This window comes from Papaver somniferum, chromosome 7, assembly GCF_003573695.1.
Source record: "Papaver somniferum cultivar HN1 chromosome 7, ASM357369v1, whole genome shotgun sequence".
Classification (NCBI taxonomy): domain Eukaryota; kingdom Viridiplantae; phylum Streptophyta; class Magnoliopsida; order Ranunculales; family Papaveraceae; genus Papaver; species Papaver somniferum.
Window position 1 is genome coordinate 220,102,312 of NC_039364.1, and position 18,689 is coordinate 220,121,000.

General features: G+C 37.2%; 2 protein-coding genes across 2 annotated transcripts; both read left to right on the top strand.

Annotated features, from left to right (window-relative positions):
• Nucleotides 1–211: 211 nt before the first annotated feature.
• Nucleotides 212–3,356, top strand: LOC113295980. The gene is made up of 2 exons (XM_026544303.1): nt 212–354; nt 657–3,356. Exon 2 carries the CDS (start codon nt 2,607–2,609, stop codon nt 3,354–3,356), a length of 750 nt encoding a protein of 249 aa, XP_026400088.1. The 5' UTR covers nt 212–354; nt 657–2,606.
• Nucleotides 3,357–4,774: 1,418 nt separating this feature from the next.
• Nucleotides 4,775–5,820, top strand: LOC113295981. The gene is made up of 2 exons (XM_026544304.1): nt 4,775–5,307; nt 5,448–5,820. Exons 1-2 carry the CDS (start codon nt 4,775–4,777, stop codon nt 5,818–5,820), a joined length of 906 nt encoding a protein of 301 aa, XP_026400089.1.
• Nucleotides 5,821–18,689: the final 12,869 nt, after the last annotated feature.

Genomic DNA, 18,689 nt, shown 5'->3' on the forward strand with positions numbered 1-18,689 from the left:
TATATTATTTTTGTCATGTAAATTTATCTGAATTTGAATATTTGGTCAGGAGAATTTTTCTTATGTATCAGATTCTAATGTCGATATTATTCGAGCCATGGATGAGATTGGGGGTACTCATATTGATTGAGTACTCATATTCAGGTACGTATTAGGTATGCTCCGTAGTGGATTCAGCAGAACTTTGTTGGAATACTCATCCCGATAGGTACACTGATTCTTTGAGAAACTGATGTTTTGGTGTTTATCTGTTGTGGGTTTATTGAAAGTTCTTCTCTTTTTCTTTCTTGGTAGAGAATATGTGGAGGAGGCTAATAAGGCGACTATTAGAATTCATGAATATCTACATGTGAGGTGACCGTTGTCTATTCAGTTATGCTGTTTTGAGTTTTTGTTTGTTCTGCATTCAATTCATTGTTGTTCACGGGTCTATTTAGGTAAGTATACAATTTGCATGTGTATTATCAATTATGGAGGAGGATCCTATAAGTAAACAATGACAGACTCTTTTCTTCTTTTTCTACGTGTTCGTTCAAAGTAAATATATATAGTTAGGCGTTGATGATGTATGATGTGCAAGGACAATAACAATCAAGCTTTTTATGCTGGATTTTCCTTACAGTTTCTGAATAAAAATCACTGCCTTTACAATGCAGTATTAAAGTCCAAGGGTTTAGTGAGATGTGTATTATCAAGCGTTTAGTGAGATGATTTCAAAGTTGAGAAGGAATGGAAGATTCATGGGACTCTTAAAACTAGCCAAGAAAATGGTGTTGTTGTTGTTGATTCATCGGGTTGAATAGTTATGGTTTATAGATGTCCAAAATTGTTGGGTTTGTATCCAAACTCGAATTTGCAGGTGGAGAAGCTGTGAGAGGAGCTCAAACCAATCAGGGAAAACAGCATAGCTACTCTTCGTCAAAATTCCTGAAAGAAGAGGACATTTCTTAGTATGAATTTCATGTTCATTTCTTTGAGCATTCTGTTGTAGTTTGAGATTTGGCTAATTATAATTTGTGACCATTCAACCAATTTGGAACTGACACAAGGTGGGATATCATTTCTACTTAAAAATGATATGACTTAGGTGTTGATTATGCTAATCAAATAGAAAATTACTAAGTAGCGCTCATCTTTAGCCGTAACCCAATAGTATATGTCACCTTTAAGAATGGTTGGTTACAAGATTTGTATGACCTGATCTTGGATTGTTCTATGCTAATTAAATGCACTTGTTTTTCATTAATTATGGACCTGATGCTTCCATTTTAGAAAGTGTTATCTTATGTGTAGCTAGCTTGTACAAACAATTGAATATGGTTGCCTTTTGAATTTATGTATGTGTAGTGTACACTGTGTTATTGCTGTTAGTGGAGGAAAATGTTCGCTACCTGTATCCGAGAGACACATGCTAGCTAATTTTTATTTTCATTTTAAATGAGGTCATGCAGGTAGCCCCGGTGCATATATTTGTGTTTCACTTTGTCATTTTAGATTGGGAACTGGAACTCTTATTCTTTCCATCTTCATAAAAGGGTCTAGGCTACAATAAATAGATGGACCTCATATAGACCCATAGTATGGGTCAGATAAAGAGTACGTAGAAAGTTTTGCATACGGCAGCCAGACATGCAGACTTGAACTTGTATGGAAAGGATATTTTTCTTCTTTTGGTCTGTTTGACCCTGTCTAGTGCATTTCGATGTTTTAATTGCCACTGCTCTCTTCACTATGAGCTCTATTAAACTAATATGGTGATGTTTTCTAAAGGAGCCTAATTTTTTGGTATTGTCCCTGGTTCCAAAAGAGGAATAATGGCTTGATGCTTACTTTGTGTTTCAATGGAACACATTGCTTTAATGACTTTATTTAGTATTGTTGTCTCTTGTTACATGAACTTGGTAACACTTGCATTTATTTGTTTAATTAAAATAAAGAATGTCTTTACATTGTCAAAAAAGACCAAGACATGTTGATAATATGAAGGAAGTAAGTCACGACCACCATATTCATTTTTATTTATTTTGTATATGTATATGTCACTTGCCAAAGGTTATGTATGCTATATTTTTTTCACATCAAGTCGTGGAAATATATACAATGAGTTACTGTGTGAAAATATTATGAGCTGTATCTTATTTTAGCAAAAGGGAAATGTAAATCCATGGTCCTGGTGCTAACTGTTGAAGGTCCGGTAAGTAATACTACCACATTTCCTTTTGAGAGAAAATAAAGATAATTTGATATGTCGCAGGATCAGACTGGCATGCGCTGCCAAAGTTGTTATGAACTTAAGCGTCTTAGTGCTATTTGTTTCATTTTTTTCTCCTCCATTATAGTTATCCACATGCCGTCGTGCTAATTTCCTTATTGTTTGGGAATTTGGCTATAGCATATCTAGTGTGCAGGAATGGCTTGTGTATCTGTTTGGTTTCATGGATTATACAAATGAAGACCATCCCTTTATTAATAATTAGGTAGAATCTGCTTGTACATAAAAAAAAAAAAAGAAAGAAAAGAAGCAAAACCTAGGTTTGGACGGGAAAGAGCTCCGGTTTTTTCTCCCTTTCTTTTCAGTTTGCGTTTTCTTTTGATTTTGCGTCTTCATGGCGCAAAATCAATCTTTTCCGCCTAATTTAGGCGATCAACCTAAGATTCAATATCACGCTCAAGGTCGTTTCCTTAACAACGCTGATCGATCACAATTCTATAAGCCGAAGGTAGCTGCTAATCCTAACCCTAGTTCTGGTAACACTAGGAAACCTGTTGAAGATGGCAATAAGGATGCGGGTGATGGAAACAGATCCTATGCTCGGAATCATGTTATATCAAAGATTGATGCGGATTCTTTATCACATCCACTGGCTAGAACATCCGTTACCAGGAAACCTGTTGAAGATGGCAATAAGGATGCGGGTGATGGAAACAGATCCTATGCTCGGAATCATGTTATATCAAAGATTGATGCGGATTCTATATCACATCCACTGGCTAGAACATCCACTGGTGAAGTTTTTATTACGATTCCACGTGAAACTCACGCTAGAATCAAGGCTGTTTGGGAGTTTAGCTTAGTTGGTCGTTTAGATTTTAGAACCCTAAAGTTTGAAGCTGTTAAAAGAGAGTTATTGAACCAATGGAAGCTGGGTGGCTCCGTTCAGTTTATTCCATGGGTTAAGGGATATTTTGTTATCAAGTTGGACAATGAAGATGATCGCAAAAGAGTTAGCTATGATGGTCCGTGGAAAATTAATGATCAACAACTTAAACTTCAGCCATGGACGTCAATGTTTGACCCTGAATCAGACAAGGTAACTAGGGTTGCTGTTTGGGTTCGATTTAAAGCTCTTCCATAGGAATATTGGGATGAAGAATCTTTGTTTAGGATGGCTAGAGGACTGGGCAAGCCAGTTGCGGTTGATCTGCGAACCCTAAGCTATGAATATGGTTATTTTGCTGCGGTTTTGATTGATATTGATTTTTCAAAGCCTCTTGGTAAGATTATTATTAATGGTGAAGATGGTGATGATGTTTTTGAACAAAAATATGATATCCTAAATCGTCCTAGCTTTTGTGATCATTGCACATCCATTGGTCATATTAATGTTGAATGCCGAGTTAAAAAACGCAAGGATCTCCAAGAACAAGCTGATGCTGAAAAAGACCCGGTGATTAAGAAGCAACTTGAGGATCAGATTGATGATCTTCAAAGTTTTTGGAAGAAGGAACAAATTCCCAAAGAAAATATCCCTAAATCGGCTGGTGATACTGGTCAGGTTCCTCCAAAAACTACGCTTTTGATAATTGATCCAACAAAGAAGGTTCCAATCACTGAGATGTTTGCTGGAACACATAGATATATTAACAGTCAATTGCCAAGTGATGTGGGTGGCCCTGTTCATCATATCAATCCGTCAGCTAGTGTTCCTACAACTCAGAGTAGTGAGTTTTCTGAGAAGCGCAATGATTGTGATGATGGCGCTACTTCGATGCGCAATGATGATGCTTCCTCGGTGCGCAATGATGGTGCCTCTCCGCACAATGATGGTGCCATCGTTATGCACAACGATGGTGCTTCAGGTTCTCCTCAAACAATGCCTACTTCCGTGGATGTTGATTTGGTGGATAAGGAAGAATTAGATGCTATTAAAAAATTGGAGGAGTTAAAGGTGAAAAAATTGATTTGGAGAGAGATGTTGAGGTGGCCAGGATTGAACAAGAAATGGCGCAAAGTAGGGTTGATAATCTTAGAAAAAGGGCCCTTGAGAAGAGAAAGCAAGATGAAACCTTTTTGGTTCAAGATAATATTGAAAACCGTGTGGAAAACATAGCTACAGGTTCTCCTCTTGTTTTGGAACCTGTTGACGAGGATGGTTTTAGTCTGGCAACTAAAACATCTAGAAGATCATCACCTGCAAAGTCTATGGATAATCTAGTGTTATCAAACAGTTTTGAAACTGGCACTGAGGGTACTAATAATGAGGTCGAGGAGCCAATTCCCCATGATATTTCACAATCAAGCTCTAATCCTGTTGATGCTGAGGTTTCAAAGATGGAATGGAGTGCTATTATGGATCAGGAGGAGCGTGAGAAGAAAGAGGCTGCTGAAGAATTGAAGCAAGATGCTTTAGCTAAGAAGGCTGGTACTACAAAACCAAAGCAACCAAAAGCTAACTACTGCTAAACCAGCGGAGGGTACTAGCCATGTTGAAACTAGACTTAAGAGCAAATCGAAACAGGGTTCGGCAAGCCTTCCACGTGATAGAGTTAATTAATGCGGGTCTTTTACTGGAATGCTCAAGGCTTGGCCAAAGATGGTGCAAGGGCCAAGTTGAAGGAGCTCTATCACTTGCACAAACCTGACGTTATTTGTATTGCAGAGCCGAAAGTTTTTTGCACTACACGTTTTGTTAGGTCGTCAATATTGGATGATTTTAGTGAAGATGTTATCACAAATGAGGTTGTTGGTGAAAAGGGTAATATATGGGTCTTGTGGAGAAATTCTTTGGCGAGGCCAGGTATCTTATCTTCTTCTAAGCAAGCTATTACTTTAAATTTTGATGGTGACTGGATTACGGCTGTACATGCTTCTTGTGATCCAGTTGCAAGGAGGACTCTCTGTCAACAATTGGGGTTGGGTTTCGTGTCTGTGCCTTGGCTGGTGCTTGGGGATGTTAATTGTATTCTTCGCTTGGATGAAAAGAAGGGCGGTAGTTCAATTTTAAGTATTTTTATGAATGAATTTCGAAGTTGGACTTCTGATAATGGCCTGGTGGAAGCGGACTCCATTGGTAAAAAATATACTTGGTATAATTGTCAGAGTGGGATCGTCGTATTGTTTCAAGGAATGATAGGGCGGTTGTGAATGATGCATGGAACTACAAATATGAGAATTGGAGGTGCAAAGTTTTGCCTAGAATCTGCTCAGATCATTCCCCTCTTTTTAGGTATGCTTTTGATAGTCCAAGGCCGGCTAGAGCTCCATTTAGAATTCAGAAGATGTGGTTGGATCATCCAAGCTTTATGCAATTGGTGCAAGACAATAGGAATTTACCCTTTTATGGTGCGCCTCCTTTTGTTTTTTCTGGAAAGTTAAAGCGTTTGAAAGAGGTTTTGAAGCATTGGAATAGAACTGTTTTTGGAGATGTTCAATTTCGTTTGAAGCAAGCTGAACTTAGACTTAAATCTGAGAATGATCTTCTTGATTTAGATCTGACAGATGAATTTCAATTCACTAAGGTGGCGGATGCTCAGAAGGAGGTTGATGAAGTGCGAACTGATTTTGCAGTAATGCTCAAGTTGAAATCGAGAGTTACATGATTGGAGGATGGTGATCAAAACACTCGGTTTTTCCATAATAACATTCGTATGAGGAGGAGGAAAAATACAATATCCGAACTTAGGATTTCATCTAACTCTACTTTGGTTTTGCATGATGAAATTAAAGATTACATTGTCAATCACTATAAGAAGAAATTTAATGGCGGGGCTGTTGATATTGATCCTAAGCTGTTTGACATTTCCCATGAAAGAATCTCTACTTTTGAGTGTTCTTTTATGGATGCTATCCCATCTCTAGAGGAGATTAAAAGAGCTGTTTTTGACTTGGGAGCAGATTCTGCGCCTGGCCCAGATGGTTTCTCAGGTTCTTTCTACAGGCATTGTTGGAATATTATTGCTGATGATCTTCTTAGTACCATTAAAAATTGTTGGTTGATGAGAAAAATTCCAAATGGAATTAATTCAAGCTTTATAGTTCTCATTCCAAAAAATTCTAGGTCTGATGCAATTAAAGATTTTCGGCCTATTGGTTTGAGTAATTTTTTCTTCAAAATCATTACAAAATTTTTGGCTACCAGGCTTGGTACGGTTTTGAATAGATTGATTTCTGAAGAACAGGTTGCTTTTATGAAAGGAAGAAACATTCATGAGAATATAGCTCTTGCGTCTGAATTGATTAACGAGATTAGTACGCCACGGAATTTTGGTAATGTTGGCCTGAAACTTGACATTGCTCAAGCTTTTGATAAGGTTAGTTGGGAGTTTATAGCTGAAGTTTTTCGTCAATATGGTTTTTCTGAAACCTGGTGCTCTTGGATTCATAGTATTCTTAGCTCTGCACGGATTTCTGTGTTGATAAATGGCAGTCCTGAAGGTTTCTTTAGCATCACTAGAGGTTTGCGCCAAGGTGATCCTCTTTCTCCCTTGATTTTTGTGCTTATTGAAGATATTTTAAGTCGCAATCTCTCTAAGTTATTTGCTAATCGAAGTATGCATAGCATGGTTAATAAGAAGGGTGTGGCGCCTACACACCTTCTCTTTGCGGATGATATCCTTATTTTCTGCAGAGGTAATTTTCATAGTTTGCAAAATTTGAAGAGTATGCTTAGTGTTTATGCGCAAGCTTCTGGCCAATGCGTAAGCTATGCGAAGAGTAAATTCTATTATGGTGGTGGCACTAACTCTATGGCCATTGCTATTGCGAACTATTTGGGTATGCAAAGAGCTATTTTTCCGGATAAATATCTTGGTATTCAACTGAAACCTGGCATTGTGCGGCATATTCATGTCAGGCAAGTGGTAGAGAAGATTATGGATAAGTTGGCTGGTTGGAAGGGAAAACTTCTTTCCTTTCAAGCTAGGTTGGTCTTGATTAGATCAGTTATTGCAAGTTATGTTATTCATTCTATGTCTGTTTATAAATGGCCTGCTAATATCATAAGCAGGTGGAGAGGGCCATTAGAAATTTTCTATGGTCAGGCGATGCGGAGAAACGTAAGTATTTTACGGTTTTATATGACAGCCTATGTTGTTCTAGGCGTGAAGGCGGCCTTGGCCTTAAGAAGTTGATAGATGTCAACAAAGCTATGCTTATGAAGCTATGGATCTCTATTCGTGATTCAAATAAAACTTGGGCTAGATTTTTGAGGGCAAAGTACTTCAAATTGAATGGTGTTTTGATTGATTACAAATTGGGTTCCACGGTTTTTCCTGGGATCATATGGGTTTATGATTTTGTGCAACATCACACTAGATCAGTTATAGGTAACGGATCAAATACTTCTTTATTTTTTGACAATTGGTTGGATGATTTTTCGATTGCAAGAAGATTGGGTATTACTTCCAAAGGCCCTAATGATTTTAAGGCTAAGGTTAGTGATATCATTGTCGATGGTGCTTGGGTTATTCCACATAACTTGCGAATTTTGCTGGTTCGGCTTAATATTGATGTTGATAATCTGCCTATTATTGGTGGTGGTGAGGATTATAAGGTCTGGGATCTAGATAGCAAGGGGATTTTCTCAGTGAAGTCTGCAAAGGCTTCCATTCGAGAACTTGCTGAAGTTTTGCCGATTACAACTTTGTTTTCCAGACCGGTTGTGCATCCTACTTTGAGTGCTCAATATTGGAAAGTCTGGGCTAAACAATGTTGTGCTAGTGATGATAATGTTATTAAGAAGACTGGTAGGAGTATGCCTTCGATGTGCCGGTTGTGTAGACATGACTGTGAGACCCTTAGCCATATTACTGGGCATTGCAGATTTGCTAAAAGAATTTGGGCTTGGGCGGCACGTATTTTTAATCTGCAACCAAGAGAAGATTTGGTGGCTTCTTACAAGGCTGCTAAAGGGCGTAGCAGGATGATTAAAGATCTGTGGTTGGTTGCTAATTTAGCAATCTCTACGGAATTATGGAGGCTACGCAACAAAGTTTATTTTGAAGATAAGGAGGTGCGTTGGCTAGGCTTTAAAGGTAGAGTTTATCAAGTAATCCGTGATAACTCAATTCGATTGAAGGGACATATGTACAATAATATGGAGGATTTACGCATCTTGAATTATTTCAAGGTGAAGCATAAATCGTGCAAGGTCTCTTCTCCAATTGAAGTAAGGTGGGATCCCCCTTTTCAAGATGAGATAATGATTTGTTGTGATGGTGCGTCTCTTGGTAATCCATGCCTTGCTGGTGCTGGTGTTACTTTTCGGGATGCAAATGCAGCGGTGTTGGGGGCTTTGAGTGTTGGTCTTGGCTGCAGACCAACTATTTTGCTGAAGTGTGCGCAGTTATTTATGGGGCTATATTGGCTAAGAGGTGGATCATGCGGAAACTTTGCGTGCAGTCTGATTCGATGAGTTGCATTCAAGCATTCCAGAATGATGCTTTGCCATGGCAACTAAGGCAGAAGTGGAGATTAGCTAGGAATTTTTATTCCAACATTCGTTATATTCATAAGTATAGAGAAGTTAATTTTTCAGCTGATGCTTCGGCAAAGCAAGCTTGTTTGCTAGCTGAAGACATTTTTGAGTTTTCTGAGGGGAGTCCAATCTCTATGCTTTATGTGGAATGGCCGGGTGAGGTTTATTTCCGTTTTAATTAGGCTTGTTTAGAAGGTGGCCTCTTGGTTAGCTTATATTTGTCCTAGGACCTGTATAGTTTTTGCTTTTTCTAATCTATTTATTGACCGAGTTAAAAAAAAGGTAGAATCTGCTTGTACATAAAAAACATTTTGATGAGTTCTGATGATAAATCTACTGTAATATACGAAATGTAATTGAAGTTAGTTTATAGGTATATCTCTATGTACGTCTTATCTATCCTACTACCGTTATATTACTAGTTAGTATTAGTAGGAAATATCTTGAGTAATCCTCTCCAATTCAATACTCCTCTCCAATTCAGTTTTCTCTGGAAGTCGAACTATGGGATTGCTGGTGTACTTACATGTAACTTTGACTGGTTAATTAGATTATATAGTTAATATTAACGCCTTTATGACTTGCAGGTCACACAAGATAAAGAATGTACAAGGATAGTGTTGCTGGCCAATGTTAGAGATAGTTAACCGAAGATCAAGGAGCAAGTGTCAGAATTACATTCCCTGGTTAAGAGATCAACTTCTAGGCACTCCCATGACAGTTTTTCATAGGCTCGTACTTGGAGAGCTGAGCACATGGTCGCCTCTCCATGTTATCAGGAAATAAGCAACGATTTCAGAAATGTCGTCGAGGTATATATCTTCTTTACAAATTATCGAACACCAATATTAGCAGATTAAAACTGCATTCTTCTCTGATTGTTGCTTGCAGCACCTACTTGCATTATTTAATAACAAGTCAGGCTTCCACTTCGTTCCCCCTCCCCCTATGAACAATTCAGAGTTTCGGTAGAAGTTTGTTTGCTTTGTCATTTATACTCTGTATGCACAATTTATACTTTTATGGAAGTATATAAGGGTTGGTTGATGTTTTATTCATTCAATATGTTTTGTCTTAATTATCAGTAGGTATAACTGGTCTTATTCTCCTCCGACAACTATTTACCTTACGAACTTGCAGATATATGTAATGGTTGTGGTCTTAAAGCAAAATATGTATGGTCGATAATTGCTTGACATTAGTATTTGTGTTGCTAACTGCAGGAGAGATATTCCTGTAGACTTAGCAGAAGGAGCGCTCCATGCAATTTTGCTTGCAAGCATTCGGCAAGGTACTAAATTGCGTATCAAAGTTAATTTGTTTTCATCTGCATATCTGTGTTTCTTTGTATTTTTATGTGAATTTTTGTGCTTGCAGTAAGCTCATCAATCCACCTTGTGTTTTACATAATGCGTTAGTTATTAATGGGTGTACTGCTTGTTGCGAATTTTTAGTTCCTTCAATGAAGTGGTCAAGATTTTTTTTAGGACATACTATGCTGTTAAGACTTTTGTAGGATCAGAATCTCGCAACAGTGATATCTTAGCGAAATTATCAACAACACAACACAACAGCGTCGTAGAACAATTTCAGAAATGATATAATAAACGACGTCAGCTAAAATCATGAGAAAGATGTGATGGTCCTGCGAAAATTAGAGAGTTTGCGAGATTAACATTTGTAAGGTTGCGAGAATGTCGCAAGCCATATTCGAAAATAAAGGACAGATTAGCTGTCATCCACCATGCACTTCCCTATAAATAGTCGTTCAGTTGTAAAGGAAAGGAGAGAGATCTTTTTGAGTAAGAAACAAATAAATAGGAGAGAGAAAGTCTAGAGCAGAGATCATTCTTGATTCCTTTATCTTTTCTTGTAAGAACATTCAAAGATTGATCAATAAAATTAAGAGTGTAAACCTAAAAATGAGTTGAATAATAATGAAATCATATGAGGGGTGTAGTGTAGGATTTCCTACAACTACATAATGGCGCTAGAAACAGGGAATTGAAGATCGAAAGTTGAAGACTATTGTTGAGATTGTTCAAATCAAGAAAGTGATTAAATAAATCAACAAATCAGTTAAAAGAAAAATGATTAGAATCAATGAAGATGACAAAAGATTGGAGTGTAATATGATAACGAAAACGATGGTTAATGAATTCCATGAAAACATCAAAGGAAGAATACATAAACAAAATTTTGAAGGAAGGAAGGTTATGGCGGTAGAAAAGACATCACCCTTGAAAGATTGGGAAAAGCAAAAAATTACATTCATGGCGGCAGAAATACCAAAAGAAAATTTGAACCACACATCTCCTCTTTTTTATTTTTTATTATTATTTTCTCTCTCCTATTTTGTGTAGGAGTCCTCGTTTGCCCATATTTTTGAATGCTCGTTCGTGCATCATTGTTGAGTACACTTGCACCATTTTCTTGGGGCTTACTCAGTGATAGTCCAGACGCCCGATTGAGTAATTATTACTAATTCATGAAATTCAACGGAGAATGATTCATGAAACGGAGTAATAATTATGAATTGTGCATCTATTACTAATCCATGAAATCCAGTCGGGGAATTCAGGGAACAGAGTAATGAGATAAATTGGTTATCTATTACTAATCCATGGAAAGGAGTAATGAGAAAAAATAGATTATTTTCTAGGAATTCAGTGGATGAATGTCACGATAGAATTTATCTATTGTAGAATCGAGATATGAGATAGTTGAAGCATCATACTCATTCTGAAAGGTGCATAGTCAGGGAACAACGTGCAACGTCGACGTCCTGAAGGCGTTTAGCCCTCCATCAAACAATTATGTCCATAGAGACACCTGAATCTATACACGGTCTCTCTACATAGTCAGGGAACAACGAGTATCGTCGACGTCCTGAAGGCGTTAAGCCCTCCGACAAACAATTATGTCCAGAGGATCGCCCAATCATTCTTCCATGTAGAGGGGGTCTCTCAATGTAGTCAGGGAACAACGAGTATCGTCGACGTCCTGAAGGCGTTGAGCCCTCTGATAAACAATTATGTCCAGAGGACTGCCCAATCATGTTATTCTACATAGAGGGCATGATGAAATGTGCAGCATCGAACGCTCAGTCAGGGAGGCCTTTCGAGAAACATGTTTATCATGGCTCTGAGAGGAATGCTCACTCAGTCAGAGATCGTGAAACGGTTCATGGATCATAAAATATGAATCGTCACATGCGTTCCTGAAGCCGGGTCATAAACATGCAGTATCATGATTTTACGATTTTGACCTTTGTTGAAAATCCACCATCAAAGCGGGTATGAAGGTTCCAGTTGAAAAACTTGAGAAACAGGAAGTGGTTGCAGACAAGTCCCTGGAGACATGTTTCAAGAGTTTGAACACTGAAGAAACTTCAGTGAACAGTAAGAGCACCACTAGAGATTAAGTTATATGGTGTAATACTTAATCCAAACAAAATAGACATCAGTTTTTTATTTCTTTCGATTATTGTGTAAGGTCTATTATAAATAAAACTATTTATTTATGAATAGAATTATTATTTTATAATTGTTCTTGTGATAGTTTTTCGATTACATAGCTTGTGCTTAAATGATTTATATTATTGCTATGTGTATGGGATGTTTGATTTCGGTTTTATAACCTTAATATTCGATCTCATATGGTGTGTGAACCCTTATGGTTTGTGTGGATTTTTGATTTAGCGGGATTAATTTCTATCCCATGTTGGTAGGCTTTATCAAAGGATCATAAGGTGTTCCGATTGAAACTCATATGTGAAAAAGTCACAATATGTTGAATTTTTGTTTAACATGAAAGCATATGTGTTTCGGGTTTTCAACTTTTTCTATTTGCATTAGTTAAAACCGATTCAACCTTTCTCTGGTAAAGGTTGTTGTTGTTCTTTTGTTCTTGCGAGAGGATGACAACATAATAGGAAAGTTCTAACTTGAACTTGCGCTTAATGATATTCCGCCTCAGAAAGATGCAAAGAAAAGGAGAAGAGGATGTGAAATTTGAGGTAACGAATTTGTTAGTTAATCATTCTTCCTGTTTAAGAAAAGCATGAGTTTATTGCATATATTTTACTTTTTCTTAACGAAATTCGGTACAATTGATGTTTAGTCCATTATGTGTGTATGCATGGATGGATGTGCATGTGTGATTCAATTGTTTCCGGTTAAGAAAAACTGGTTTGATATCTTTCTTTATGTTTGGTATCAATGGTTTTAGACTTAACGAAATTTCGGTGCAACTGCGGTGCTTTAATGTCTATATTTGTTTAAACTGCTTCCGGTTAAGAAAAATAATTGTGCAAGTTAATTTACTTGGTTTGTATGTATTGTTTATAGCTTAAAAAAATACATGATCATTTGTTTAGTCCAATTCGATTCCGGATAAGAGAAATTAAGTTAATTCTGATCTTAGTTAGACTTATCAAAGTAAAGGATTCGGTTATTCAAGTCTAATCGAATGACTTGACAAGAAATATTAGTTAACTAACCTAGTATTTGTCTTGTCTAAAGTGAAAGGTTTAAGTTATTGTCTGAATAATTAGTGCCTGATGAAAAAAATAAAGTTAATTCTGATCTTTATTTTGGTCTTATCAAACCAAGCGATTGTACTTGTGCAATCGGTTTAGCAAGGGAACTAAGTTTTCTTAGTCAATTTGTTAAACTATTAGGGAAAATTGCTTCGGTCAATTGTTTCCTTGATAACATATTAAAACCAAATTACTTGTAGTTTCGGTTTTGATATTGGTTATCTAAAGTGGTATGTGAAACCCTCGTGCTTAACTCTTATAGGTTGTACAATTCTTTTAGATTGTAAGATCCTTTCGGTTTTTGGTATTTGCTCATATCTTTGTCATTTTGTGACAAAAAGGGGGAGAAATATATGGAGTAAACAAAGTGATTTGTAATCGCTTAGGAAAGTACAATTGTGCTTGAATGTTATATCTAACGAAATAGTAAAGCATTGACTAAGGGGGAGAAACATATCATATGATGATTGTAGTTACTTGGACTACAAAGGGAAATAACAAAGATGTGTGTACCTATCTCACCTTTAGGGGGAGTATTAGCTTTATTATTTAATGTTTTCAGCGGCTTTTATGGATTGAATATATGCAGGGTATTGTGTCGTCGAAACTTGGAATCAAGCCTATGTATAATGAAATTTTGTAATTTGTTTATCCATATGATTGTAAGAGTTTTGTCACTAAAATTGACAAAGGGGGAGATTGTTAGAGCATAGCTCGGTTGAACCCACCAAGCATTGGTATGTCAAGTTTGGTTGTCATATTTTAGTGAATCAAAACTCAATTAAAGAGTCGCGTGATTATGTACTAGAGATAACTTCGTACAGGTTAGGCTAGAAAGATTAGGATTATGAGACATACAAGTATTACTCGAAGACTTGAAGAATGTGAAGAAGCAACAAGCTACATCGACGACATCATCCTTCCTCTTCAGGTTAGTAATGTTTTGACTTGAACTATTTCATTCCCAACGTATCTTTCAAGTCGTGTTATATTGAAAACATAACTGCGAAGCTGTGAATGATTATACTCTAGTAGACATAGTATTAAGGAATTACAATACGAAGTATAACGCTTATCTTTTGAACTTCGTATATAAGACATCGACATAATCGTATGAATGCTATTGTGATTATGTGTATGGGTGAAGATTTCGTCCTAGAAAACAATGTTTACATTCATTTAAAGGAAGTGCATTCATGAACTTGTTTTGTGAATCGAAAGGAAAATCGCTAGGCTTATTGGTATTGTTATTCATTGCATATCTTCGGATTACCAATACATGTGATTCCCCGGCAGCGGCGCCAAAAACTTGATGGGTCGGAAAACCGACTTTGTTTATCCGCAAGTGCACGGTGTCGAAAGTGTAGACAACAACAAATGAGGTTCGTTCTCACGGGGAGTGTTTCTAAGTTACTTCTAACTAATACAATCAACTTCCTAATCAATATCAATTCAAGAGGAGATTTTCTGAAATGTATACTAATAAACAAACAAACAAATCGGATGCAAACAAAATTATTAAAGTGATGAGCAAGATGAGAAAAGGTTAAGGATCCGGGAATCCTTCATAGGCTAGGTTTACTTGTTATTTATCACGGGAGTCTCTATTTTACTCATGTAAAGCGGCAACGCCTGGATACTTAAACATGGAAGATATATCATTAAGATTTATTGATAATCAACTAAAGATTGTTCGATCTCGACCTAAAAGTAGACAACCTAAACACTATGTATACATGGCATACAAAGTTGAAGAATGTTCATTAATCTATAAGAAATCAGGTTTCAATGGGGTTGTCTATAGCTTACCTATGTAGTATACTTGGCATAAAACATGAAAAGATCTGTAAAAACAATCACCAGCCTAATAAGAGATACTCAAACATAAAATAAAGCTTTTGATTTGAAAAAACTCTTGTTCATAAACACAAACAACGGTTTAGCAAGTCATCCTTTCACCCTAACAACGGTTTAGCAAGTCATGACTTTCCCCAAAACCATAGAAATTGATATAGAAAATAATAAGCTAAGCACGGCGAAGGAAAGAAAACTTAAACCTAGTTTCTTCCCAGTATACGACGCCCCTCTTCTTCGTCCACTAACGTATATCTAGGTGATGTAGAAAATCTAGTATGGACCCAGCTGTAGTTGCCAGGCAGCAGAACCCAACTCCACTTCCAGCCAATGCCTAGTCCGGCCATCTAGCCACCACCAACGGTTACCAGTTGCAACCACAACATCAGTCTTTATTCCCTGACCATCAGTTCCTCTAAGCTCCGCCTCTCCAAAAACAGCCAGTTCAGTCAAATTCCACCCGTTTGAACTTTGCCGCTGCACTTTGCTTCTTAGCCAAGATACAAGAGCTTCCAATCCAATTCAGTTGAACCACTCTCTCAACTGTTTATCCAACTCCCTTTAAAGGCTTGGTGCACCTGTAATTTCGAATTTTCACAAGAATACAAGTTTCCTAACAAATAGATATCCAAACCATTCAATCAAATGCAAAATCCCAAATTCAGTCACATACTCCTCTGTACATTTCCATCATCGTCAATTGCTAGTACAACACCAGCTCGACCAACCAACCCTTACAACTGATTCATATTAGCCATGCATAGTCGCTGCACTTATTGCTTCCCATTAGTACTTCCTTGTACAAAAATGTTGCCTCCAACGGACCTGAGGCACCAGGCAATACCAGAACAGACCTCTCAAGAACTTCCGTTAACCCCAATTTCAATACACTGTTATGTTTCCGTGAACATCAGCTCCATTCAATAAACAACCAACAAACCCCCACTGATTCCAGCCATTAACCCAATCGTCGCCTCAGTAATTAACACCATGATTGAAACCCATCTTTTTCAAACCAACAGACCCTATCTTCTTCACCGTGTTGTTGTTGCTGCAAACGAGACTGCAGTATGAACACCAATCAGTTACGAGACCAAAAATCACTATAAGAACCCACTCCTATCATTGTTGCTGTCCTTGATTATCAATTGAGAGATTCAATTTCGGATCACAAATTCCCCAAATCTCGATCTCAACATCTACTCGTCTTCCCAAATTCAACTCCTCTTCTAATCTGAACTCCAACACCGCTCTTCGTCGTCTGTTGTGATTCATTCCTTGCTTATGTTAAGCACAGATTCTCCCTTCAGTTCCGACCTGGGTTGGTAGTAAAACTAAAGGAAATGGAATTCCATTTGCTTGAAATGAAATTGGTAAAGTGAAGAAATCAATATGCTCGATGCTCGAACATGCCGGTAATGAACTGTGGCTGTAATGAAGCCACGTCCCATTTTCCTCCTAATTCCGCATGTGCGGCTCACATGCTTGGCAGGGAAATAATTTCTTTGTTCGACCTCCTAGCATCGGATGGCTTAAGTGATGCGGCCCATGAATTGTTGGCTTTCCGGCTCACAAGTTGCAAGCGCCAATTTAGTTTCTAAGTCGCTAGTTTTCGAGGCGAGCGCATTTTACTTGTAAATTCTTGTAAAAGCTCTAAAATATAATTATTAGCGAACTATCGAGACCTAGCGAGTATAAATGTGGGTATAAAAGTGACGCACTTGCGTGCTTATCAAATTTATCTTGGTAAAACTAGTCACAATGCCTAATTTATGTATTGGTATGACTTTTATTAGTGTAATCGATCCTAAGTAATCACCTAAGATGGTATGATCGATATTTGTAATTGGTGTGACCGATCCTAGTAATTGGTGTAACCGATCCTAGTAATTGGTGTGACCGATCCTAGTAATTGGTGTGACCGATCACAAAAGAGTGTGTAATCGATCCTTGTAATTGGTGTAACCGGTCCTGGTAATTGGTGTAACCGATCCTGGTAACTAGTGTGACCGATCACAAGTAATACCATGAGAACATGGTAACCGATCCTGGTAATTGACGTAACCAATTTGGTAACTGATGTAACCGGTCCCAATAACCATATTAAGGTAGAACCGATCCTTGTGTTTGGTAGAACCGCAAACCCATGATTAGTGTGTTGATTTGATCAATCACATAGTACTTGGAAATCAGATGAACCAATTCTAAACTTGTTTGGAAGTGTGGTATAATCGGTTCCAAGATTGTAAATATGAAAGAGGATTTACAAAGAAATAAGATGTTGACATACTTTGAACATGTTCAGTAACTCTTATCTTTTATTATTCAAGGATATTCCTTAATAACTCAAGGAGATCCCAGACCGAAATAAGTTGAGAATCTTTTAATTAAGGTTGTTAATTTTATATGCTTTTAATTACCAACAATTAAAATGCATATCTCTGGAAAATAAAAATTGGTAATGTGCATTTACTAATTGGAGATTTTCTAGTAGGATTTCGGTTAATATTGGACAGAGAATTTCTAGGTTTTATGAAAATCGAATTTGGAAATATATTGCATATCTTGAGAATATTTTCGGTTTTGGAAATTTCTTGGTGTCCAAACTTCTTTAGTCTATGAATGCCCAAGTTTCAATTTCGAGCAAACTATCCTAAGAGCCAGCAAAACTACCTTGTTGTGTTGTTACTGGTGGATCCGTCTATTCGGAGAGGAAAGTACTCTAATTTGGCGAAATCTCTTACGACCGCTCTTTTAAAGACTTCTGTGGGATCAAGAAGCTCCACGAGTACCGTTGGTGGGAAACTAGATAATTGCAGTATTATTAGTTTTCCATTTGAGTTGATTGACTAACGGTTGTTGAAATTTGATTGCACCTAGTTTGTTTATTCTTGAGAATCTTCTTTTTTGATATAAGATTCACTCAAACTAGATCGAAGTGTCGACGGGATCTTCAGAACTGTTTGTGGATATAAATACGTCTTGTGATAATCCATTGTTAACAGACTCCGTTATGTATGTGATTGATCACAAGAGATTCAAGTTGTGGTGTGCAGGTGTTTATTGAAGATTTAAGAAGATTTGAAGACGAAGAAGATTTCTGATTTTGGTTCATAATCTTTGGTGTCCACAAAACTTGATCGGCTGAGATCCAACTATAATCGGTTTATCTTTGATAGATTTGATTGATTAGTTACGTAGATCGGCATCAGTATTTAGTATCTTGATAAGATCCTATTATTGATTGCATAATCTAAACTCTGCTAATTTGGTAGTTGTTGGATAGATTGATCTAAACCCGACAAAGGATTTTATTGGATTAAACAGAAGAGCCTTTGTCTAACTCATATCACTGAGATTGAATAGGTTGTTACCAAACAGATTTGTTGTTCCTTTACAGTTTGGAATACGAACCAAAGGAATTGTTCCAGTGCGTGCACTTATTGAATGTCGGAAGCGCAGGGATACTGAAGAAACTAGGTGAACTATAGATTTAGTTGCTTGGTCTCAACTGTACAAAGTTAGGTTGATTTTGTATAACGGCTTAATTTTGAGGGTATTCAATTATGGACTAGGTCCCGGGGTTTTTCCTTCATTTG